This window comes from Salmo salar, chromosome ssa18 (genome assembly GCF_905237065.1).
Source record: "Salmo salar chromosome ssa18, Ssal_v3.1, whole genome shotgun sequence".
Classification (NCBI taxonomy): Eukaryota; Metazoa; Chordata; class Actinopteri; order Salmoniformes; family Salmonidae; genus Salmo; species Salmo salar.
In genome coordinates, this window is record NC_059459.1 from 70,762,245 (window position 1) to 70,787,148 (window position 24,904).

Below are 24,904 nucleotides of genomic sequence, written 5' to 3' on the forward strand. Positions count from 1 at the left end.
GTAGAATACAAAAAGGTGTGTTCCTTTTGCGAGAGAAGTGCTCGCTTCAGCCTACATTGATTGGCAAGTAAAAAAAAAAAAAATGACAGTAGGCCTGATGATCGGTAAAGGGTTGTGGTGTTTCGAATGAAACTGATTTGAGCGCTTGTACAGTAGCTATTATAAGAAAGCGAATAGGCTACTTTAAGTTACAATATGGAAGTTTACAAATACCCCGTTTTCTTCGAGGTTAACAGTCTGGATCCAGCACAGAAAGAGAAGATAGAAAAGTACTTTCAGGTTCGCCGTAAATCTGGTGGTGGAGACTGCGGACCGATAGACAAAGTTGGTGACAACGTTTACAAGATCGCATTTATTGACCAAGCAGGTATGAAAATGTTGAAATTAGTATTTGAACTGTACTTGGAACTAAATGTGAATCGTAAAAAAGTATCTTAAAATCTTTTCCTGTGGATAATTCCGGAACACTTTCACTTTCACATTTAAATTGGCTACATGCGTAAACATAACACACCCTGCTCACCCCATCCCCATTATCTCTGTCATATCATAACGTATAGTTCACCCAAATTACAAATGTACATACTGGTTTCCATACCCTGTAAGCAGTCTAAGCAGTTTCCACAATGTTTAATATTTGTGGCACAAATCCCATTCAAGTCATGGGACCGATATTAACCAGTTGGTTTTATAGTCACACATTATGACATTCAACAGACATTAAACAGACATTCATCAGACATTCAACAGATATTCGCCAAAATCAATTTCAAGTTGTAAAAGTCAATAACTAATTAATTGATTGTCACAGAAACCTTAAAATAGATATGGTTTATTCTATAAATGTCTAGCATACTTTTACAACCTTTGTTTTGAATAATGGAAATACATAAAATCTTTTAAATAAAATGTTTTAGCTGTATAAATAAATAACTAATTCACCCTTTGTCACAGAATCATCAAACTAAGTATGATTGATTCTATAAATGTCTAGCATACTTTTACAACCTTTGTTTTGAGGAAAAATTCCAGTATAATTAAATAAACTTCAAAGCGCTGGCAGTGCATTCAGACTTCTATCCCTCGAAACATGCGCACGAGATGAAAATACATGCATGCCTTTGTTAATGTTGCGACAGTTCGTTTCTGGTAACAGAACAAAATTGTCAGCACATAGTAACTTCTGATTTAGCTGTACTTTAATTAATGCAAACACGTGCGTGGTATATGTGTGGTTCGTATATATACGGTCTCGCTGTTTTACCTCGCAGGGCAAAACACATTCTATTGTTCTCTCTTTTATACTGAGAGATATTTCCCGCTCAATGCCGACCTGTCCGAGGGAGGAGGAGCGTGGTTTAAACTTGCTCCTCCTGTCGTCGGCGTGTAGGCTGATCCCAGCGTCGTGACGCACTTCCTGTTGCCGGTTGTAGTTCTTGTCTTCAACAGATGATTTACTCGTAGTTTATGTACTTAGCATAGCTTCCCCAGTATATTATAAAGGTTATGCATACAAATAGCCAGTTCAACCCTAACACCATGCATACTTGCTATGCTTGTGCACCTGTTTACATGGTTCTGTTCCTGCTTCAGGTGATAGAAATACTACCATCACTTTGATAAAGTGATTTAATTATACTTTCCTGTGGATATATTGTCTCGCATTCCTACTGTTGAAAGGACCAACAGCGGTATCACAATTTTTTGCCCAACGTAGAATTAGATGCAATTCAGTGTCGGGTTTCGCGGCAAGTGGAAACAGTGCCAGTGAAACTAAACCAAAGCATAGATTTCTGTCATGCATTTACCATAGACTGCTTACAGACTAGGGAAACCAATGTGTCATTTTGTAATTTGGGTGAACAACCCGTTTAAGGAAGCTGTTGCGCTATCGCCTTCAATTTTTTTTGTTATATATACACACAGGGGCAAAAATCTGATATCAACTTTGGAGGGGACAATTACATTACATTTTCTCAAGAGCAATTCCTGAGGGGGACACCAAAAGTAGTGCTGTAACACATAGCCTACGTTGTAATATGGTAAATGTATATTGAGGAAACAAAGAAATAAGGTGTTTGCCGTACTCCTAACTACCGGTACCCAAAACTACACAACTAATCACCAGTTTAAGTTGAGAGTGGGGGTATCCATGGCATTTTCCAATTATGTTCCTATTTTACAAGTAAAAAAAATTGAGAATCTTTCATAATGTTGCCAAACAAAGACTCAACAAACTTACCTGAGACTACCTGTCTCTGCCAGTCTGTCCCTGCATATCTGTCCCCAACTCTGCTGTCTGTGTGCCATCTGTTGCCTGCTCTGCCTAATGACATCATTGTGAAACATTCCATTAGCATTTCACTTCTTTCTTATGAACATTTTATCAACTAGTCTGAGATATTAGGCTACTAGTGTTCTTACTTTGCGTTTTGGTGTACTGAAAAATACTCTGATGTCCTTCTTTTTTCTGCCATTCTTCTGCCATTTTTCTACCTGGCTGGCTACACACACACAGTATGTAGGAAATGGGCTTCTATCATCTTATCTTCTATCATTCTATATGGGCTTTGATCTAAAAGGTAGCTAGCAAATGTGAAACGGATTGCAGTGACAAGAGTTGACAGCTGTATGAGTTCACCATTTACACAACATATTCTGCAACCTTTTGTAATTTTAATCGTTTGTTTCATATTGGCTGGCTTCTAACAATAGCTGAATTTGCAAAGCTAGCGAGCACCAATTCAGTGGTGTTTGCTATAATCTTTGCTACCCGGGTTAAATAAAGGTGAAATAAAATATATAAAAGTTCCCTTGCGACAATTTAGCTTTTGCAACGAGACCATTAAATATATTTCAAACAATGGTAGAAGAGAGTGTAGTTCTGTTCAGTTTATCGCTAACCTTATCACAGGGACTTTGAAGCACTAACTTACATGCATGCTGATCTTGGAATAAATTGACGATAGCAAAGATTCCATCTTTGACGACGCCACATAAATGGAATGGTACTAGCTAGCTTAATAGTTAATATTTGCGCCCTAGCTCTGCATATTCAGCTAGTGTGTGTGCGCGATTGACTGGATTAACCTCACGTCAGTTACGTGCATTGAGTGCCTTTCAGACAGTAGATACGACCTCTACGTTACCTAGCAAGCTAAGGAACTGGCAGTGGATCAAACCATTGTGAGGCAAAGGGTGGGGGGGGTCGCAATCTTTTGAAACTTAAAAACGCGCTATTAAGTGTCTATAATCAGCACAATTGCTTTCATTGCATATTATTAATATTATTTAAATTACATAGTTATGTTTCAGTGATATATTGGGGGGGACAAATCATATTTTTCCCAGGATGGGGGGGGTCGTGTCCCCCCCGGGATTTCCGCCCCTGTATACACACTGTATATAGTTCATGGGATTCGATAGGTCTATTGCAAAAAATAAATGGGATGTGTTGTCAAAACAATTGAATGCATGCAAGTGGCTGAATAAATAGTTTAAATATTATGGTTTATTATTATCCCTTAAAGCACCAACAGGGGTCAAGTTTGACCCCAAGGGGTAAAAAAAGGGGTCATTTTTTAAACCCTTTTCTGTTATTCTTTGAATTTTGTCAAGAAACTAGTTACTGAAAAAAGAAAAAATGCACCATTTGCCATAATGTCTGTGTTAATATGGTGGCATGAAAAATGTATCTTTTGTATAATAGTGGTGTGCAGCAAAGCTGAAAATGTGGACTCAGTTCACTTTATGATAAAAGCACCAAATTTGGCACAGAAGTAGATATACAGTATGTACCCTGAAAATATATAGATATTGACCCACTCCAGATTTGACCCCTGGGGGGGGCATGGTAGCGTCACTCAAAAATAACCCCCAAAATATTTTGATTCTAGTTCATTTCTCTGTACCAAGTTGAGTTTCATATTTCAGATACATTTGGAACTAAGTTAAAAAGTCTGATGGCACCACCACCCATATAGCCTATATCCCCCAATTTAGGGTGTGACCCGGTACTTCAGATTAGCTCAATGACCATTTACCTAGCCTCTGAGTATCACAGAAACTGTAATTTAGATGCAGGGAGTAGGAAGCAGGTGCAGTTAGTCAGTTTAATAACAATGAGCGATAACAAAACAAGAGAAGCATCTGACATGGAAACAAACAATACTACCTAATGACAAGAGTGCTATATAAAGGGAGTAATGAAGTCCAGGTGTGACTGATGAGATGCAGGTGTGCGTTGCCAGGACTGGTGGTTAGTAGACCAGTGATGTCGAGTGCCGGAGAGGGGGAGCAGGAGTAGATGTGACAGTCCCCCCCCAACACGCGGCTCCAGATACAGGATGACGGCGGCGGCCAGGATGACAGCCCCGAGGGAGAGGAGCAGCCCGGTCTGGACGCGAAGGTGGAGCTCTCGGATGATGTTGGGATCTAGAATGTCGTCCACTGGAAGCCAACACCACTCCTCTGGATTGTACCCCTCCCAGTCCACCAGGTACTGGAGCCGACCCCCATGATGTTGGGAGTCCAGGAGGGATCTGACGACATAGGCAAGGCTTCCCTCAATGTCCAGGGGAGGTGGGGGTGGCATCAGCCAAAGGAACAGGAACCACCAGCCTGAGGGGGGAAACATGAAAAGATGGTGAGATCCGGAAGTTAGTGGGGAGTTGTAATCTGTAAATTACAATGTTGACCCTTGGAGGACCTTGTACGGCCCCACAAACCAGGGACTTGGCTCCTTACAGGCCAGGTAGAGCGGGAGGGTCCTGGCGGAGAGCCAGACACAATCACCAGGATGGACCACGGTAGCCTCACTGCAGTGGGCATCCGCCTGCTCTTTCTGACAGCGAGCTGGAGTCTCACGTTAGCATCGTTCCATACCTCTTCTGCGTGCCTGAACCACTTGTTTACCACAGCAGCTTCGGTCTGGCTCGGAGTCCATGGAGCCAGGGCTGGCTGATAACCCAGAACACACTGGAATGGATTCAGCCCGGTGGAGGAGTGTTGCAATGAATTCTGGGTGTATTCAGCCCAAGGAAGGTATCGGGCCCACTCCCCCTGCCGGTCATGGCAGTGGCTCCTCATTAACCTCCCCAGCTCCTGGTTCATCCTCTCCACCTGCCCGTTAGACTGACGCTGGTACCCGGAAGTGAGGTTGACCGTGACCCCCAGCTTCTCCATGAAAGCCTTCCATACACGTGATGTGATTTGGGGGCCACGATCTAAGACGATATCCTCTGTAAGGCCATAGTGCCGGAAGAACTGCTGAAACAGTGACTCAGTGACCTGGAGAGTATTATGGCGACAAGAGAGAAGGATGAAACGGCATGATTTAGAGAATCTGTTCACTATCACCAACATGGTGGTAAAACCATCAGAAGAGGGGAGATCAGTCACAAAGTCAATGGACAGATGAGACCAGGGACGCTGAGGTACAGGAAGGAGTTTCCCTGCTGGAGCGTTCCCGGGGGGATTTGGATTGGGCACATACGGAACAGGAGTTGACATAATGAGTTTGGCGGAAAGTGATGAGGATGGAATACTCACGCCAATCCCAGGAGACAGATGATCATGTGGCTGTCCCTCTGTTCTTGTGGATCTCCAGGTAGAATGTACCGGACACCATTGAAGCTGGTGCCCCTCCTATCTGCAACAAGGACAGAGCCTCAGCAGTCTATGAAGGCATCGCTCAGCCGCGGAGAGACGTGTGGCCCCCACCTCCATGGGTTCAGGCTCTGACTCAGAATGATCAACGGAGGAGGGAGAGAGGCGATGCGGGTTTCGACGCTCACGAAGCAGGTTACCCAGACGGAGGACCATCGTGATGAGGGGGTCCAAGGATAGGTTGTCATCTCAGCGCGCCAACTCTTCTGTACCTCTTCGCACAATCCTTTTTTGAAGAGGTTGCGGAGCGCCGGCTCATTCCAGCCGCTGGATGCTGCCACTGTCTGAAAGGTGAGCACCTACTCTTCCGCGGTCTGGCCATCCTGACGTAGTTGGAGTAGGCGCTCACCCCCCTCTCTACCCTCATGTGTCTGGTCGAAGACCACCCTGAACAGAGCCATGAACCCCTCATAGGAACCCAGAACCCAGCTTATCCTCTCCTCTCTCCCAGATGGCCGTGGCACACTCCAACGCTCGTCTGGTCAGCAGAGAAATAACCGTGGCAACCTTGGACCTCTCGGTGGTGGGGGCTCCCATCTGATGAGCGAAATAGAGGGAGAACTGGAGTAGGAAGCTACAGCATTTCAATGGAGTCCCGTCACATTTGTCTGGGAAGGACAATCTGGCATTGCTGAACAGGACAGACAGCTGGATGGGCTGGGGTACTGGGTCGACTTGTGGTAGAGAATCCTCCACTGTTTGGACATGATGCCCCTTGAGTAATGTTGACTCGTTGAAGAGGACCTCATCCATAGCCGTTCCCAAATGAGCCAGCTGGTTGAGGTGTTGACAAAGTATAGTTGTGGCCAAACGTTTTGAGAATGACAAATATTAATTTTCACAAAGTCTGCTTCCTCAGTTTGTATGATGGAAATTTGCATATACTCCATAATGTTATGAAGAGTGATCATATGAATTGCAATTAATTGCAAAGTCCCTCTTTGCCATGCAATGAACTGAATCCCCCACAAACATTTCCACTGCATTTCAGACCTGCCACAAAAGAAGGCTTCAGGACGCCCAAGAAAGTCCAGCAAGCGCCATCTGCACGCACAGTGAAGCGAAGACTTTTGGAGGCTGGCCTGGTGTCAAGAAGGGCAGCAAAGAAGCAACTTCTCTCCAGGAAAAACATCAGGGACAGACTGATATTCTGCAAAAGTTACAGGGATTGGACTGCTGAGGACTGGGGTAAAGTCATTTTCTCTGATAAATCCCCATTCCGATTGTTTGGGGCATCCGGAAAAAAGCTTGTCCGGAGAAGACAAGGTGAACGCTACCATCAGTCCTGTGTCATGCCAACAGTAAAGCATCCTGAGACCATTCATGTGTGGGGTTGCTTCTCAGCCAAGGGAGTGGGCTCACTCACAATTTTGCCTAAGATCACAGCCATGAATAAAGAATGGTACCAACACATCCTCCGAGAGCAACTTCTCCCAACCATCCAGGAACAGTTTGGTGATGAACAATGCCTTTTCCAGCATGATGGAGCACCTTGCCATAAGGCAAAAGTGATAACTAAGTGGTTCGGGGAACAAAACATCGATATTTTGGGTCCATGGCCAGGAAACTCCCCAGACCTTAATCCCATTGAGAACTTGTAGTCAATCCTCAAGAAGCGGGTGGACAAACAAAAACCCACAAATTCTGACAAACTCCAAGCATTGATTATACAAGAATGGGCTGCCATCAGTTAGGATGTGGCCCAGAAGTGAATTGATAGCATGCCAAGGCGGATTGCAGAGGTCTTGAAAAAGAAGGGTCAACACCGCAAATATTGACTCTTTGCATCAACTTCATGTAATTGTCAATAAAAGCCTTTGACACTTATGAAATGTTTGTAATTATACTTCAGTATTCCATAGTAACATCTGACAAAAATATCTAAAGACACTGAAGCAGCAAACTTTGAAAATTAATATTTGTGTCATTCTCAACTTTTGGCCACGACTGTAGGTGTCCCTGTTCACCGACCATCTGGGAGATTTACATTTACATTTTAGTCATTTAGCAGACGCTCTTATCCAGAGCGACTTACAGTAGTGAATGCATACATTAATTTTTCCCCGTACTGGTCCCCCGTGGGAATCGAACCCACAACCCTGGTGTTGCAAACACCATGCTCTACCAACTGAGCCACACGAGATGTCTTGATTAACTGCTGCTTCCATTTGTGGAGGTAGTATTCTGTAACATAGATGCCAGGAGTCAGGAAGCAGGTGCAGTTAGTGAGTTTAATAACAACAAACGTGGATCGATAACAAAAAATGAAAAGTGTCTGACATGGAAACACAAACAACAATACCTGATGACTGACAACAAGAGTGTGATATAAAGGGTAAGTAATCAAGGGAATAATGAAGTCCAGGTGTGGCTCATAATGAGATGCATGGGTCCGTAATAATGGTTGCCAGGTGTGTGTAAAGGTGGGTTGCCAGGACCTGTGGTTAGTAGACTGACGCAGTTGAGTGCTGGAGATGGGGAGTGGGAGTAGACGTAACAGAAACACAACACTTTGAATGAATAGTCAAACATTTTTCATAAGTTTCTATTGATTACATTTATAAAAATAACTGTTAAAAACATACAAAAACGGATGTGTGAAAATGTAAAAGAAAATATGCGTGTGTTACAAAAGGTTAATTAATTAAAACGTGTTACTGCTTGACAGACAGTGTCTCTATGCAATCATTACCAATTTGGGGTAAAAAATGACCCCATTTGGTGCTTTTAAGATAAACATTTGTTGGTGCTTTTAGTTGTTATTTTTTTTACCACTACTACTATAACAACAAGTACAACAACAACTCATCCTTCTGTAACTCTTCCAGTCCAGGGTAGGGTACTTCAGAAAGCTCATCATGTGTTGGAGATGCCTGGAGGACCTCTCTCCCTCACTCTGAGAGGCAGCCTGGAGCCTCCACCCACAACAACCTCCCCAGTCAGCAGTCAGGAGGTGAGGCCAGACTAAACAAACACACCTATACAGTACATGCAGAGTCACATAACCTGTTAGATACAACATTTATTTTCCATAATATCAGGTCCAAATACACAGACGTCAGTGCACTGTTGTTGTATTTACATCCCAGTAAACACAAAGTTTAGTCAAATATCATTGATCAATCTGTCAGGTAATAACTTTATTATCCCTTCAAATGAGGTGAAAATAGTCTGCACTGATTTTATTGCATGTTTGATTTTACTTGATGTTATAATAAGTGAAACATGAATTGACAATTTGAGAAATGACATTAAAATAAATTCTAACGAAAAAAATCTGTACTAAACTAACAAAATGGACAAATGCCAAACCAGCTACTAGATTTATCAGATAATCCAGACGCAACTGTATGGTCGACCTACAATGATAAACGTAGATAAAGCCAAACATAATAATCATTAACAGTGGAATTCCCCACCTTTTTTCTCTGACTCTAGAGTCACCAGTCCCTCCCATTCCATCCCTCCCTCCCTGTCCAGACATCGCCACCCGGTGGCCTAGAGCATGAACTCCCTCTAGACTCCTACCTCCTGCGATACCTGAAGGAGAGCCCTGGGGCTGGAAGAGACCTGCAACAGCAGCTGTCCTCTCTGGGCTGCTCTGTCCACCTCTACCCAGAGGATGGGAGGGCAGTGGTCAGAGATTCAGGCCAAGCTGGGTTATGTGGAGATGGGGTTGGGGTGGGACCATGGAAGGCACAGGTAGAGAGACTGTTCAAACAGCTCCAGGAGCAGTACAAATGCCACTATGAGGTAGACCCACGTAAGCTCCAGACTCTGCTGCAGAGCAGTACCCTGGGTTCAGAGGATGTGGGGGTTTACTGCGAGGCAGGGGAAGGGTTTGCGGTGGTGGTTGGGGAGGGGCCCGAGGTCCAGGCCAAGCTGAAGGAGCTGGAGGCCTTCCAGTCTCAGGGTCTGAGCTCCGGGATGCAGGAGAAGATCAGCACCACCTGTCGTCTGGGACAGTCCAAACTCCGTCTTCTAGGGAAAGTGATAGAGAAGGATCTAGGTGAGGCTGTTCCAGGGGTGAGGGTGACGCGCAGTGACTCAGCTCAGCTGGTGCTGGAGGGTTCAGCAAGTGAAGTCCGGACAGCCAGACAGTTAGTTACAAATAAGATCTCTCTGGTGCTGGAGCAGGTGGTGCATGAGGTGTCCCCCCACCTTCTGTCCTTCCTGAGGGAGGAGTATGGGAGGCCTGGGAACCTGAGCAGTCTGCTGGGGTTGGGACTCCATGTGGAGGTAGAGTTGGGGGATACAGAGCTCCGTCTGTTCTCCCTCTCCTCTGGGAAACTGGACCAGGCTGAGAAGGATCTGCTGGGGGAGTTTGGGGAGGAGAAGATCGATGTGCCCAACTGTGGCGCCCAACCATCTGAACTGAAATCCAAGCTTGAGAAGAAGGTTAAGGAGATGAACCAGAGCAGACGCAGGGTAGTGGCCAGGTATAGTCCTGGGTGTAGAGTGCAGTTGCTGGGCCACATGAAGGAGGTTCAGGAGCTGAGGGAGGAGATCGGGGCCTTTCTGATAGACCAGTCCAGTGTGGAGGAGACAGTGTGTCTCCCTTACCCGGAGATTGCTGACCACCTACCAGAACTGCTGGAGAGGATCGGTGTGGAACACACTGGGGTGACCCTCTACCCCTTAGCCTCATCCATCCAACCCACTGTGGTGCTCTGTGGACCCTCTGTCAGGGTGGCCCAGGTTAGGGACAGGTTGGGTCCCGCTCTGGCCTCCTTGGTCCACCAGACTGTGACCATAGACCAGCCGGGGGCGCTACGCTACTTCCAGGGCCTGGGAAGGGAGTACCTGGGAGTGGTGGGTCGCTCTCAACACTGCCTCATCCAGCTGCACAACCACAGTGGTGGACCAAGACTGAAGGAGATGGTCACAGCCACCAGCTATTGCCTCCAGCGGGGGCTGCAGGTAGTGGTGCGTCAAGGTGACATCACCAAGGAAAGGGCGGATGCGCTGGTGAACGCAGCCAATGAGGACCTGGATCACGCTGGTGGCGTGGCTGCAGCTCTAAGCCGTGCGGGGGGGCCTGAGGTACAGCAGGCCAGCAGAGATCTGGTTAGGCAGATAGGGAGAGTACCCACAGGTACGGTGGTAGAGACTACAGGAGGGAAGTTGCCTTGTAAGATGCTGCTGCATGCAGTGGGACCAGTAGGTGGCAGCGTAGGTGGGAATGAGCATCCTCTGCTGGAGAAGACAGTAAAGGCAGCCCTGAATCTGGCAGAGACCCTGAAATTCCAGACCCTGGCCATGCCCTGCATCAGCTCGGGGATATTTGGCGTTCCTCTGAAGGTGTGCTCTGAGGCCATAGTCTCTGCAGTGAGGGACTTTGGGAGGGAACAGAGCATCCTTACCAAGGTCACCCTGATTGATGTGAGTGGAGAGGCAGTGAGAGCCATGCAGGAGGCCTGTGATAGGCTGTTACAGGGGAAGAGGGAGTTTCCTGGGTGGGAGGTAGAGTCCAGCACCACCACGACCACTACACATGCTCCTCAGAGAGACACCACTGCTGCCTCCGCCAGGGGAACAGCTGCTCCAGGGGTCTGTGTCCAGGTGGAGATCATCCAGGGAACCATAGAGAAGCAGGAGGTAAGTGAGAGACACACTGACATGGCCATAACATTCTGTGAATTAGGTTGACTTCATACTGACTCAATGTTCCCTTTCTCTTTTACACTTTGTCTTCCTTTTTCTCTTACCCTTTTACTTAATTTCTTTATCTCTCCCCCCTCTCTGTCTGTTTCTCTGTCTGTCTGTCCCTCTGTCTGTTCCTTTGTCTGTCTGTCTGACTGTCTGTCTCTCTCTGAAGGTGGATGCCCTGGTGTCACCCATGGTTGGTAGTGACCCTCTCTCCTCCCGAGTGGGTAATGTCTTGTTGGATGCAGCTGGACCGGCGCTGATGACAGCGTTTCTGAGGGAATCAGGGGGACGGACTGCACCTGGTGACAACGTTCTGGTGGAGGGACTGTCTGGTCTCAGCTCTGGCCGTGTCTTCTTCCTCAGCTGTGCACACTGGGACAACAACCTCCACGGACCAGCAGTACAGGTGTGTCCCCTCGTATGTGTCCGTGTGTCCGTGTGTGCATGTGTGTGTGTCTTCACTTGGCAGTTGTGACCTTTGAACCACGATTAACCCAGCACCTCTGGTCCTCTCTCAGGCTCTGAGGCACGGTGTGAGGAGAGTTCTAGCCTCTTGTGAGATCCGGGGATTCTGTTCTGTTGCCTTCCCTGTTGTTGGAACTGGTGTGTTTCTCCAGTTTCCTCACAACGTGGTAACGCAGGTTCTGCTAGAAGAGGTCCGTAGGTATGAACAGAATCGAGCGAGCAGAACCCCCTTCCTTGTCCGCATTGTCATTCATCCCAATGACAGAGATTCTACCAAGGTGAGAAGAGACTTTTAAAGAAGGGCGCTTCTCTTGACTTCAATGGATGTTTCATGCAAAATAAAAACTCAAGTTACTGTTTAACACAGTTCATCACTGGTTGCCCTTGACCTGTGCTTGTATTCTGATTTACTTCCAGGCTTTCCAGACTTCCCAGAGTGCTTTGCATGTCAGAGGTTTTGTAATGGATGCTTCTCCAGATCAGAGTGAGTTAAGGAAACTATTCCTTTCATTAGAGGTCGACCGATTAATCGGCATGGCCGATTAATTTGGGCCGATTTCAAGTTTTCATAACAATCGGTAATCGGTATTTTTGGCCACCGATTTGCCGATTTTATTAATTTTGTAAATCTTTTTTTGTATATATATATTTTTAAGTTTTTTTATTATAATTTTTTTTATTATATATATTTTTTTACACCTTTATTTAACTAGGCAAGTCAGATTAAGAACATATTCTTATTTTCAAAAACGGCCTAGGAACGGGGGTTAACTGCCTTGTTCAGGGGGGATTCGTTTTTGCAACCTTCGGTTACTATTCCAACGCTCTAACGACCTGCGTTACATTGCACTCCACGAGGAGCCTGATGGCAGGCTGACTACCTGTTATGCGAGGGCAGCAAGAAGCCAAGGTAAGTTGCTAGCTAGCATTAAACTTATCTTATAAAAAACTATCAATCTTAACATAATCACTAGTTAACTACACATGGTTGATGATATTACTAGTTTATCTAATGTGTCCTGCGTTGCATATAATCGATGCGGTGCCTGTTAATTTCTCATTGAATCACTGCCTACTTCGACAAACGGGTGTTGATTTAACAAGCGCATTTGCGAAAAAAGTACTGTCGTTGCACCAATGTACCTAACCATAAACATCAATGCCTTTCTTTAAAATCAATGCACAAGTATATATTTTTAAACCTGCATATTTAGTTAATATTACCTGCTAACATGAAATTGTGTCACATCTCTAGCGTTCATTGCACGCAGTCAGGGTATATGCAACAGTTTGGGCCGCCTGGCTCGTTGCGAACTAATTTGCCAGAATTTTACGTAATTATGACATAACATTGAACGTTCCAACAGGAATCTATTCCAAAAACTTCGTAAATAACAAGGTTGCCAAAAAACAACGCATACAAAGCTGTATTGCGGCAGAATAAGATACCGGGTAGGGAGTGGTCTATTTCATTGCGTTTTTCACTCATCACGTTTATTCCTAAAAATGTATGTCCTCACTCTGGTTGCCTATGGACAAACATTAAGAATAAGCTACGTGGTAAGTTGATGCCTATTCGGCAGCTAATTAGCTAGGTTTGTATGCGTTGCTACTTTGTATGCGTTGTTGGTTGGCAACCTTTTACTTTACGTTTTTTGGAACAGATTCCTGTTGGAACGTTCCACAAATTATACCCACCCCTTCAAGCCTATCAACCCCAGAGATTAGGCTGGTGTAACCCATGTGAAATGGCTAGCTAGTTAGCGGGGTGCGCGCTAATAGCATTTCAAACGTCACTCGCTCTGAGACTTGGAGTAGTTGTTCCCCTTCCTCTACATGGGTAACGCTGCTTCGAGGGTGGCTGTTGTCGATGTGTTCCTGGTTCGAGGCCAGGTAGTAGCGAGGAGAGGGACGGAAGCTATACTGTTACACTGGCAATACTAAAGTGCCTATAAGAACATCCAATAGTCAAAGGTATATGAAATAAAAATCGTATAGAGAGAAATAGTCCTATAATTCCTATAATAACTACAACCTAAAACTTCTTACCTGGGAATATTGAAGACTCATGTTAAAAGGAACCACCAGCTTTCATATGTTTCCATGTTCTGAGCAAGGCACTTAAACATTAGGTTTCTTACATGGCACATATTGCACTTTTACTTTCTTCTCCAACACTTTGTTTTGCATTATTTAAACCAAATTGAACATGTTTCATTATTTATTTGAGGCTAAATTGATTTTATTGATGTATTAAATTAAAATAAGTGTTCATTCAGTATTGTTGTAATTGTCATTATTACAAAAAATAAAAATAAAAAAATAAAATCGTCCGATTAATCGGTACCGGTTTTTGGTCCACCAATAATCGGTATCGGCGTTGAAAAATCATAATCGACCTCTACCTGTCATATTTACAAATACACCTCTGCTGTCTTCAACCAGGATCTCAGCGATCATTGCCTCATTGCCTGCGTCTGTAATGGGTCTGTGGTCAAACGACCACCCCTCATCACTGTTAAACGCTCCCTAAAATACTTCAGCGAGCAGGCCTTTCTAATCGACCTGGCCCGGGTATCCTGGAAGGATATTGAGCTCCTCCCGTCAGTAGTGGATGCCTGGTTGTTCTTTAAAAGTGCTTTCCTCACCATCTTAAATAAGCATGCCCCATTCAAAAAATGTTGAACTAAGAACAGATATGGCCCCTGGTTCACACCTGACTTGACTGCCCTTGACCAGCACAAAAACATTCTGTGGCGTACTGCATTAGCATTGAATAGCCCCTGCGATATGCAGCTTTTCAGGGAAGTCAGGAACCAATATACACAGTCAGTTAGGAAAGCAAAGGCTAGCTTTTTCAAACAGAAATTTGAATCACGTAGCACTAATTCCAAAAAGTTTTGGGACACTGTAAAGTCCCTGGAGAATAAGAGCACCTCCTCCCAGCTGCCCACTCCACTGAGGCTAGGAAACACTGTCACCACCGATAAATCCATGATAATCGAGAATTCCAATAAGCATTTTTCTATGGCTAGCCATGCTTTTCACCTGGCTAACCCTACCCTGGCCAAAATCTCTGCACCCTCCAAAGCAATTTGCCCAAGCCCCCCCATTTCTCCTTCACCCAAATCCAGATAGCTGATGTTCTGAAAGAGATGCAAAATCTGGACCCCTACAAATCAGCTGGGCTAGACAATCTGGACCCTCTATTACTAGCAACCCCTATTACTAGCTTGTTCAAACTCTCTTTCGTATCGTCTGAAATCCCTAAAGATTGGAAAGCTGCTACTTTCATCCCCCTCTTCAAAGAGCGAGACACTCTAGACACAAACTGTTACAGACCTACAGTTGAAGTCGGAAGTTAACATACACTTAGGTTGGAGTCATTAAAACTCGTTTTTCAGAAGCTTCTAAAGTCATGACATCATTTTCTGGAATTTTCCAAGCTGTTTAAAGGCACAGTCAACTTAGTGTATTTAAACTTCTGACCCACTGGAGTTGTGATACAGTGAATTATAAGTGAAATAACCTGTCATTGAACAATTGTTGGAAAAATTACTTGTGTCATGCACAAAGTAGATGTCCTAACCGACTTGCCAAAACTATAGTTTGTTAACAAGAAATTTGTGGAGTGGTTGAAAAAAAAATAGTTTTAATGACTCCAACCTAAGTGTCTGTAAACTTCCGACTTCAACTGTACATGTACTGTAGTTATTACTACGCATGAGATTCCCACATTGTAGCCTGTACATTGAATATATTCACTGATCATGTACTCTTCCTTGGCAAATAAAGGTGCGGTTCAGGTATAAATCTCTGAGACATTCTTTTTCAGCCATATGAAACTCCATTATTTGTATGATGCTGTGTCTGCATGTATGTATTACAATTATACACTTCAACAGTTGTGCACTCATTTCAACACCCAATTTGTAAGTCGCTCTGGATAAGAGCGTCTGCTAAATGACGTAAATGTAAACAGTGTTTACCACTCCTGCTCCTGGGACATCAATGATTACACACTGTAACTATGAAATAGTCTAGAAACGTGATAAATTTGTAATTCATATATACAGAAAAGAACTATGCATATCTAACTCCCTTCATCTGCATTAGTCTGGGGACACAGGATAGTATTTCAATGAAATACTTAATTTCAACCTGTGGAGAATTTGAAACGTTTTCTTGAAAGAAGTTCATTATCCAGGTGTTATAACTACATAAAAGCATTATAATTATGATAATTGTAATATTATATTATAAATACAAGTTCAATCTGTACTTCAATGCACTTATGGTGTGCATTATAAAACGAGGAAGAAAGACGAGGTGGGGAGAGAGGTGTAGAAGACAGAAAGGGAAAGAGGTAAGAACAGCGGCAGACAGCATATGATTCATGAATTACAGTGCTACCCTAATATTCTCTCAGTTCAGCACAATTGCGGTGTCTCCTAACCAGCCTTGGGCCCCCAGTTGGCCCGAAGGTTATCTTAAGAGCGGGTGAGGTGGCGATGACGGGACTGGCTTCCTCTCTCACATCAAAACATACCTGCAGACGAGAGACAGATGGATAGAGAGAGAGCATGACTACGCCTTGTTTATTTTTCTTCTAACACGGTCAGTCATCATAGGAGGTGAATTATTAGGAGGTGAATTGCAAAACTGACCTTGGATCATTAATTCTGGGACTACTAGATCTCTGACTTATTTAAATGTTAAAGCATCTCTTTAATAATACTTCCTGTTGATCCGACCAAGTGACATCTCACCTATGATCATGCTGTGCCCTCTGTGTCAGCCAGTTCAGATGCGGGAGGGGTTCACCAAAACAGCTGATATAACCTAGAGGATTTAGGTAGAAGGGGGAGATGTATGAAGTGAATAAGAGAGAGACTCTTATTGTGTGTGTGTGTGTGTGTGTGGTCTCACCTGGTGTCCACACTAAGTGGCTACAGAGTACTTTATGCTGAAAAACTGACACATGAGGACAAACAATAGAAGATAATGTCAATAGAAGATACTGTATGTGACGCAGACACCTATCGGAGTGTACCTGAAACATTTAAATATAGAGGGCTATGTGTCTCACCACTTGGTTATTGCAAGGCTAACCCCCAGGGAAATCATGACTTGGCAGCAACAGATAGTCCAGTGAAAATGGCTGTATTTATGTGGTGTAAATCTGAAAATTAGCAGCTGACATCTTAAGGGTTTTTTAATTAATGCATGTGAGACAGGTTCCATGTACAACAAGACAGGCAGAGATGGAGAAAAGAACACAGAACAGTTTAATTACCTCTGGTTATGGACACCTTTGCCAGTAATAAAGCTTCCACAGCCTGTTCCTCAGACAGTGAACATCTGGCAATATCTACATTTTCAACCCCTTGATCAGCTCGCTCTCTGAAAGTAAAGAAAACAGCTTATTTTTTATAGATATGAAAACAATAACTGAGATATGACCGTTCAATCTAAAGCAGCAGGTGTCATTTTTAGGGTACGTAAATACAGCCCAGTGCTGCTTCCCTGAGATGCCATCTTCGGAGGTGTCCGCTTTGATGCATTAAATGCACTAAAATAAGGCCTGTTTTTTTCGCGATTACTTCAAAACGACGGCAAGCAGCTGGGAAATATGGTCATATTATGAAACTGGGCTCCACGGCAGATGCAATGAACTAGTTTTTTATCAGAAAATAACATTGTTAAAAATGTCATGTGTCCAGCCAACTACGATTTCAGAGCACTCTAAGTCTGAGTGTACCAGAGCGCAGAATAATTACTTTACAAGCGCTCAACACCTGTGGAATATGGCCGTGGTCAGAAAAAAAGCGCAATTAAATTCTTTCCAGCAGCACATTTACAGTCACCAACACTCTGGTTAACACGAAACTGCCTTACCAGCTCTGCTACGGTGAGTAAAATGGTCAGTGGTCTCATTTGTGTCTGGAAGTAGCTAGCCAACGTTAGCTTGGGTTCTTGACTGTTGTTGTAAGGCCAGAAAGCTCAAATCAACCCTACTCCTCGGCCCGAATGTCCAGTGTGCGCTCCGAGAGCGAAACGGTCTGAATTTACAAACAGACAATTTTTCTCTGAATGGAAACACCATAACATTCATCAAATTAATTAAGCCAAATTTCTTAAAATCAATCCCATATACTATGTGTCACGTCCTGACCAGTAATGGGGGTTATTTGTTATTATAGTTTGGTCAGGACATGGCAGGGGGTGTTTGTTTCATGTGGTTTGGGCTATGTATTTAGGTAGAGGGGTATTTGTTTTATATGGTTCGGGGTGTGTGTGTATGTAGAGGGGTGTTGGATTTATGTGTTCCGGGGTTTTTGGTTTATGTTCTTGTTTTGTATTCTAGGGTTTGTATGTTGTGTATTTCTTTGTTGGCCTGGTGTGGCTCTCAATCAGGAACAGCTGTACATCGTTGTTTCTGATTGAGAGTCATACTTAGGGAGCCTGTTTTCCACCTGTCCCTCTGTGGGAGATTGTTTTTGCACTGCTGTTAGTATAGCCTGCGAAACTGTCGTACTGTTGTTTATTGTTTTTCGTGTTCACTTATAAATAAATAATGATGAGCACGCAACCCGCTGCGCCTTGGTCTTTACCCTACGACAACCGTGACACTATGTTATTACAAAAAAGCTTTTAAATTCTCTGGTAATGCCAATACGGAATACTATCAAATGCTTCTCAAAGATGCCCACTGGTGGTAAAACTACCAATAACTTGCAGTAACAGAAGAAATGGCTGAGAATTAAATGACGTGCCACAGAATGCTGCAGCAGCACGCAGGGTGTGCCGCAGTATGACGCAACTTTTAAAGGAGTAACCACTGTACATGGAGGATATTTTTGCAGAATTCTGCATGCAGAGTCTCAATTTAGTATTTGTCCCATTTTGTGAATTATTGGTTGGTGGGCGGGGCCCAGATCTCACAGCCATAAAGGGCAATGGGTTCTATAACTGATAAGTATTTTTAGCCAGATCCTAATTGGTATGTTGACTTTTATGTTTCTTTTGATGGCATAGAAGGCCCTTCTTGCCTTGTCTCTCAGCTCGTTCACAGCTTTGTGGAAGTTACCTGTGGCGCTGATGTTTAGGCCAAGATATGTATAGTTTTTTGTGAGCTCTAGGGCAACTGTGTCTAGATGGAATTTGTATTTTTGGTCCTGGCCTTTTTTGGAACACCATTGTTTTTGTTTTACTGAGATTTACTGTCAGGGCCTCAGGTCTGATGGAATCTGTGCAGAAGATCTAGGTGCTGTTGTAGGCCCTCCTTGGTTGGGGACAGAAGCACCAGATCATCAGCAAACAGTAGACAATTGACTTCAGATTCTAGTACTGTAGGGTGAGGCCGGGTGCTGCAGATTGTTCTAGTGCCCTCGCCAATTCGTTGACTAAATGACTAAAATGTTGATATATATGTTGAAGATGATGGGGCTTAAGTTGCGTCCCTGTCTCACCCAACCACCCTGTGGAAAGAAATCTGTGTTTTTTGCCAATTTTAACCGGGCAGTTCTTTGTGTACATGGATTTTATAATGTTGTATGTTTTTCCCCCAACACCTCTTTCCATCAATTCGTATAGCAGACCCTCATGCCAAATTGAAATCAACAATGCATGAGAACTTTGCCTAGGTTAAGGTTTGTTTGTTTGTCAATTGTTTGTTAGTCTCTCTGTCTCTTTGTCTCTGTCTGTCTCTCTGCCTTTGTTTTGTTTGTTTGTCAATCTCTCTCTCTCTCGCTCTCTCGCTCAGCCTCCTTCTATCGCCACGTCTCAACCACTCAGGACAAGGTCTCTGCCACGCTGGGCAGTGTCAAGCTACAGCTGGTCTTTGGCGACATCATCCGTGAGACCACTGATGTCATCGTCAACACCACAGACTTCTCAGCCAACCATTCAGGTAGCACTAGTTATCATTGTCCTCCAATGTGCTTTTGATTAGTCATCACTGTGTGTGTGTATGTGTGTGTGTGTTTGTTTGTTCTGTTCTATGTGTCCCCTCACGTCCCCTTATCTTCCTCTAGGTGTCTCCAAAGCTATTCTGACTGCTGCAGGTTCCACAGTCCAAGCAGAGTTAGCACAAGGTTGGTTTTACAGCGTTTCCATACACAATCCTATTAACATAATCACAAACTCTCAGAGCAATCTATTCACAGAAGTTAGAAAGTAATCATGAAATCTTATTCCACTAAGACGTACGTAGAGACATTGAAGAATTACTTCACAGATCGCTTTATCAGCTTATTCTTCACTTATTAATGGAGGCTGGTGGGAGGAGCTACAGGAGGACGGGCTCATTGTAAAGGCTGGAATGGAATAAATGGAACTCAGTCAAACACATCAAACATATGGAAACCACATGTTCGACTCCGTTCCCTTCATTCAATTCCAGCCATTACAATGAGCCCGTCCTCCTGTAGCCCCTCCTACCAGCCTCCACTGTCACTCATATGTCTATAATTGAACACTAAGTGCCTACCAGTGGAGGCTGCTGAGGGGAGGATGGCTCATAACAATGTCTGGAATGGAGTCAATGGAATAGCATCAAACACATCAAAGATATGGTTTCCATGTGGTTGAAACCATTCCATTGACTCCATTCCAGCCGTTATTATGAGCTGTCCTCCACTCAGCAGCCACCCCTCAGCAGCCTCCATATCTTTCTTTCTTCTTCTCTCCATCAGTGGGTGTGCCAGGAGACTTGATGTGCACCACAGGGCCCGGTGCACTGGGCTGCAAGGAGATCGTTCACGCCTGCTTTAACCGCGACACACAGAGGATCAGCAAGGTCTGCGGGAAGATACTGAAACAGTGTGAGAGAAAGGGCTACCGCTCTGCAGCCTTCCCTGCAGTCAACACTGGTATGTACAGTATGTCTCATTTTGTGTGAAATTCAATACAGACTCCCTTAATTTGCTCTTGTATCAACCCTCTGCCATACCAATTTGTGTTCAATATTTTTATTGTGCGCAGTTGTTAGTCTTAAATTCCGAAAGGACACAATTTAGTTAATGTCAAAACAAATACTGATGAACAAGTTCATTAGTGACAGCAGAATCTATATTCTGTAATATACTGGTTAGATGATATTCTAGACATTAAAAAACACTTATTTCCTGTCCAGGTGCTGCTCGAGTAGACTCTAGCTCTGTGTGTAAGGCCATGTTGGACGGCATGGCGTCAAGTGTGAGGGATTTGTCCCCCAGCATCCTCTCTGTCATCCGCATTGTCATGCTGCAGAGACCCGTCTTCCAGGCATTCAAGTCAGTCTCCATTTTAATTGTCTGAAATGGTGGGGTCTCTTATGTGTCTTGGTTTAAATCAGGGGCTTGTCCAACCCTGTTCCTGAAGAGCTAGGCTGCAGTCCAAACACGTTCATATGACCACCGTCAGCTCTCGCGCTAGCCACTTTTTCTCGTCGAAACCAGATGCAGTTTGATTGTCATCTTAAGTGGAGGTCCAGTTGACAAACGTTGTCGCCTCGGCCCTCGATTTAGCTGGAGGGAGCGAGTGAACAACTTGGATCACTTGTCTGGTTGATATGACCCACAATTCAATTCAAAATGTAGTCACGTGTCAAACTTCAGTGGTTGCAAAGTGTCCAACTTTATCAACGCGGGTGCATTTTCGGTATGTGAGACAAAATTATGATGCTATCTTGCAAAAATAATTTATAGATTACATTGATTTTAGCGTTGGCCGGTGGGAATTACGATCAAATTGGCTTAGTCTCGTAGTGAGGAGCATATAAAACATAGCTAGCTTCATAAACATATTTTGGGGAATTTATTGAAATAAATTACCAAACTATAAAACTAGCTAGCCAGCTATGGGTAACTGTAGCTAGCTACGTTATCTTGCTAGGTACATTAATAGCTTTAGGTTGGTCGTTTTTAAGCTGAACTTCAAGATTTATACCAAGGACATCGCGCCTCCGATCATCACTCTCCCTCGCTTGGGCAAGGGACATTTAAGGTACACTCGGATGTGACGATGTAAAACGTCATTCAAGGGTTGAGGGTTTAGGGCCGAGGGCTGTCTACTTTGCGTTTGGACTGCAAGCCCTACCATGCTGTAGGTTTAGAGTGGAACCCTTATGTAGCACACCTGATTCTAATAATTAACTGGTTGATAAGCTGAATCAGGTTAGTTACAACTGGGGTTGGAGTGAAAAACTTAGAGGGTAGCTCTCCAGGAACAGGGTTGGGCAACCCTGGTTTAAATGGTATGGTAAGTTTGTTTGTAGTTTGCTTCACTTATAGAACGAGTTTTGTTATCTAATCAGAGGTTATTTACGAGTTTTAGTTATGTCTGGATGATAAGCTTTGGACAGGACATTTTATTTATGTTTTTGTTTCTTTGCAGGTCAGAGCTGGAGAGCCGACTGGGAGCTATCGCTCCAATCCCAACACTGAAAGGTTTGTGTGTATACTTGTGTATGTACAAATGATCTTTATATTCTTGGGTATGTAGATATAACTTGGGCCAAGAGTTTTACCTGGCGACGCTTTGATGACAGGGAAAACTTTGGATCCTAGTTATAAAATGTGGCTTTACACTCTGTCTTAACTCTCCTCTCTTTGTCTCCTCAGAGAGAGCCCAACAGTTACTGAAGAAGAAACTGAGGATCGGCTTTTCCTCCACGTTGCATGGCTCCTTTCCCCCTCCTCATGCCCTTCCAGGGCTCACCATCACCCCCTGGAAACCGCCCCCGTTGGTGCTGAGCGTGGTGGGGCGCGGGGCGGACGCCATCAGGGGGGCCAGGCGGGAGCTGGAGGCCATCTTGCAGAACCAGCTGACTCAGAGAGATGTGAAGGGAGAGGACCTGTGCATGCTGGGAGAGGTGGAGCTGCAGGCCGTGCAGAAGAATGCCAAGGTCCTGGGAGTGAGCCTGGAGCAGGGTGTAGTTCAGAGGGCAGGAGGGGTGGAAGCTGGGGCTGGTGCTGGAGGTGGAGTTGCGGCTGGAGAGGGGTTTTATGTTCTCCAAGGCCTGAAGGAGGACGTTCTGAGCGTGCGCGAGGTGCTGGACAGTGCACTCAGTGGCGCCCTCCGTAGGGAGCTGCAAGAGAGAAATGAGGCACTAATGGCCCTCAGTGTCCAGTGGTCTATGTGCAGGCATGGTGACATTTGGGAGGACCTGGGGATGCATGACAACTACCATCTGGAGCAAGCACACCGAAGAGGAGATGTCTCAGCAGAGCTGGATGTCCCAGATTTGAGCAAAGTCAGGGTGAACCTGAAGAACAACATGGCCACTGACTGGAGAACGGGTTGCACCTATAAGATGAAGCGAGAGGAGAGTGCAAGTATGGATTGATTTGTTTTATTTTCAGTTTTAGAATTTCTGACATAGTTTTGTTATATGTTATATTTTGGTCAGATAGCGGATGTTTTTATCCAGAGCGACTTTACAGTCAGACGTTGATTTGCAGTTAACACTAACCCTTCAATCCATTATGTCATCAGCCTGATGACCCCTAGCCACTATTGATTTCACTATTATCTTTAAAACCCGTCTAACATTTTCAACATCCTCTGATAGTCCTGTTCATGCCGTAAACTCCGCTTACAGTCCTGTGTTTTTAGAATTGCCATCGTACTGGGATGATATGGCCGCTGGTGAAACGCTGAAGAGAGTGCTGCTCTTGCCTACCTCGTCAGAGTACCAGGCGGTGGCACAGAGATTCCAAAGGACCACGGCAACACAAGTCACCATCCACAAAGTAACAGACCAACAACCTGACACGCCACAACCTGACACACAACCAGCTGCTTATTATGATTATACTGTATCTGATAGTATAGAAAATGGAAATACCTATACTGTCGTACAGTATTGTATAGTACACTGAACAAAAATATAAACGCAACATGTAAAGTGTTGGTCCCATGGTTCATGAGCTGAAATAAATGATCCCAGAAACTGGTTTTCTGATCCACACACCAACCTTTTTTTTTTTTAAGATATCTGTGACCAACAGATGCATATCTGTATTCCCAGTCATGTGAAATCCATAGATTAGGGCCTTATTCATTTATTTGATTTTGTCATATGAACTTTAACTCAGTAAAATCTTTGAAATTGATGTGTTTTTATATTTTTGTTCAGTGTAAATACCAATACTGTAGTTGTGTTTTTAAGGTGTTGGTTTGTTCTTGAAATGTCTCTTTTTCAGATCGAGCGTGTGCAGAATGTATTTCTGTGGCAGGCGTATACATTGTGTGAGCAGCGCATCCGGGCCAAGAACGGAGCAGCGGAGGTAGGGGTAAAGAAACTCTACCACGGGACGGCAGCAACAACCTGTGACGCCATTGAAAGTAATGGATTCGACAGGAGCTATGCTAATAGTAAGGGCTATTACAATGCTATTACAATGCTATTACAATGCTATTACAATGCTAGTACAATGCTAGTACAATGCTAGTACAATGCTAGTACATGCTAGTACATGCTAGTACATGCCTATTACATGCCTATTACATGCCTATTACATTGCTATTACATGCTATTACACGCTATTCCAATGCCATCAAATACTTTTTTCAACTTTTACTTACTTTAATTTTTATTAATTCATTCTCTCCGCTTCGTCCATTTCCTCCACTCTGTCTTCTTCTTTTAGTTACAGCACATGGAGTGGGTGTGTATTTTGCTGTGAACGCAAGCTATTCAGCCAATCCCAGATATACCCCTCCTGATGCTTCTGGGCACAGGCGTATGTACGTTGCACGTGTCCTGACTGGGCGCTATACCCTGGGTGACCCCACCATGAGGTTCACCCCTCGTCGCTCCCCCACAGATTCCGCTGACCGCTATGACAGTCTAGTGGACAACCTGCAGAGACCCAGCATGTTTGTCATCTTCCACGACGACCAAGCGTACCCAGAGTACCTCATCACCTTCATATGATAGTGGGCCTTTATAATGAATTAGAAACCATTCGGAAACATTTATACGTATTTTTGTTTGACATACATGAAGGCATTTAAATGATTCTCACTTCTATAATTATAATCAGCTGTCATAATCATTCTCATCACTATATCTATGTATCATAATGATTGTCACATTGCATGCGTTCTGTGGTAAAAAAAAATGTAAGACATTGAA

At 44.2% G+C, this 24,904-nt stretch overlaps 1 protein-coding gene across 2 annotated transcripts; it reads left to right on the plus strand.

Annotated features, from left to right (window-relative positions):
* LOC106577828 (protein mono-ADP-ribosyltransferase PARP14) lies at positions 1-24,904 on the plus strand. Of its 2 annotated transcripts, XM_014156190.2 has the most exons (15): positions 1-367; positions 8,496-8,620; positions 9,106-11,265; positions 11,486-11,722; positions 11,835-12,059; positions 12,199-12,265; positions 19,547-19,693; positions 19,818-19,877; positions 20,478-20,654; positions 20,918-21,056; positions 22,159-22,211; positions 22,386-23,099; positions 23,380-23,516; positions 23,970-24,141; positions 24,417-24,904. In XM_014156190.2, exons 1-15 carry the CDS (start codon positions 196-198, stop codon positions 24,701-24,703), a joined length of 4,872 nt encoding a protein of 1,623 aa, XP_014011665.1. In that variant the 5' UTR covers positions 1-195; the 3' UTR covers positions 24,704-24,904. The 2 variants fall into 2 exon arrangements, 1 of the variants encoding a protein (XP_014011665.1); XR_006760253.1 differs by lacking the exon at positions 24,417-24,904 and having other exon boundaries at positions 17-367; positions 23,366-23,516; positions 23,970-24,079.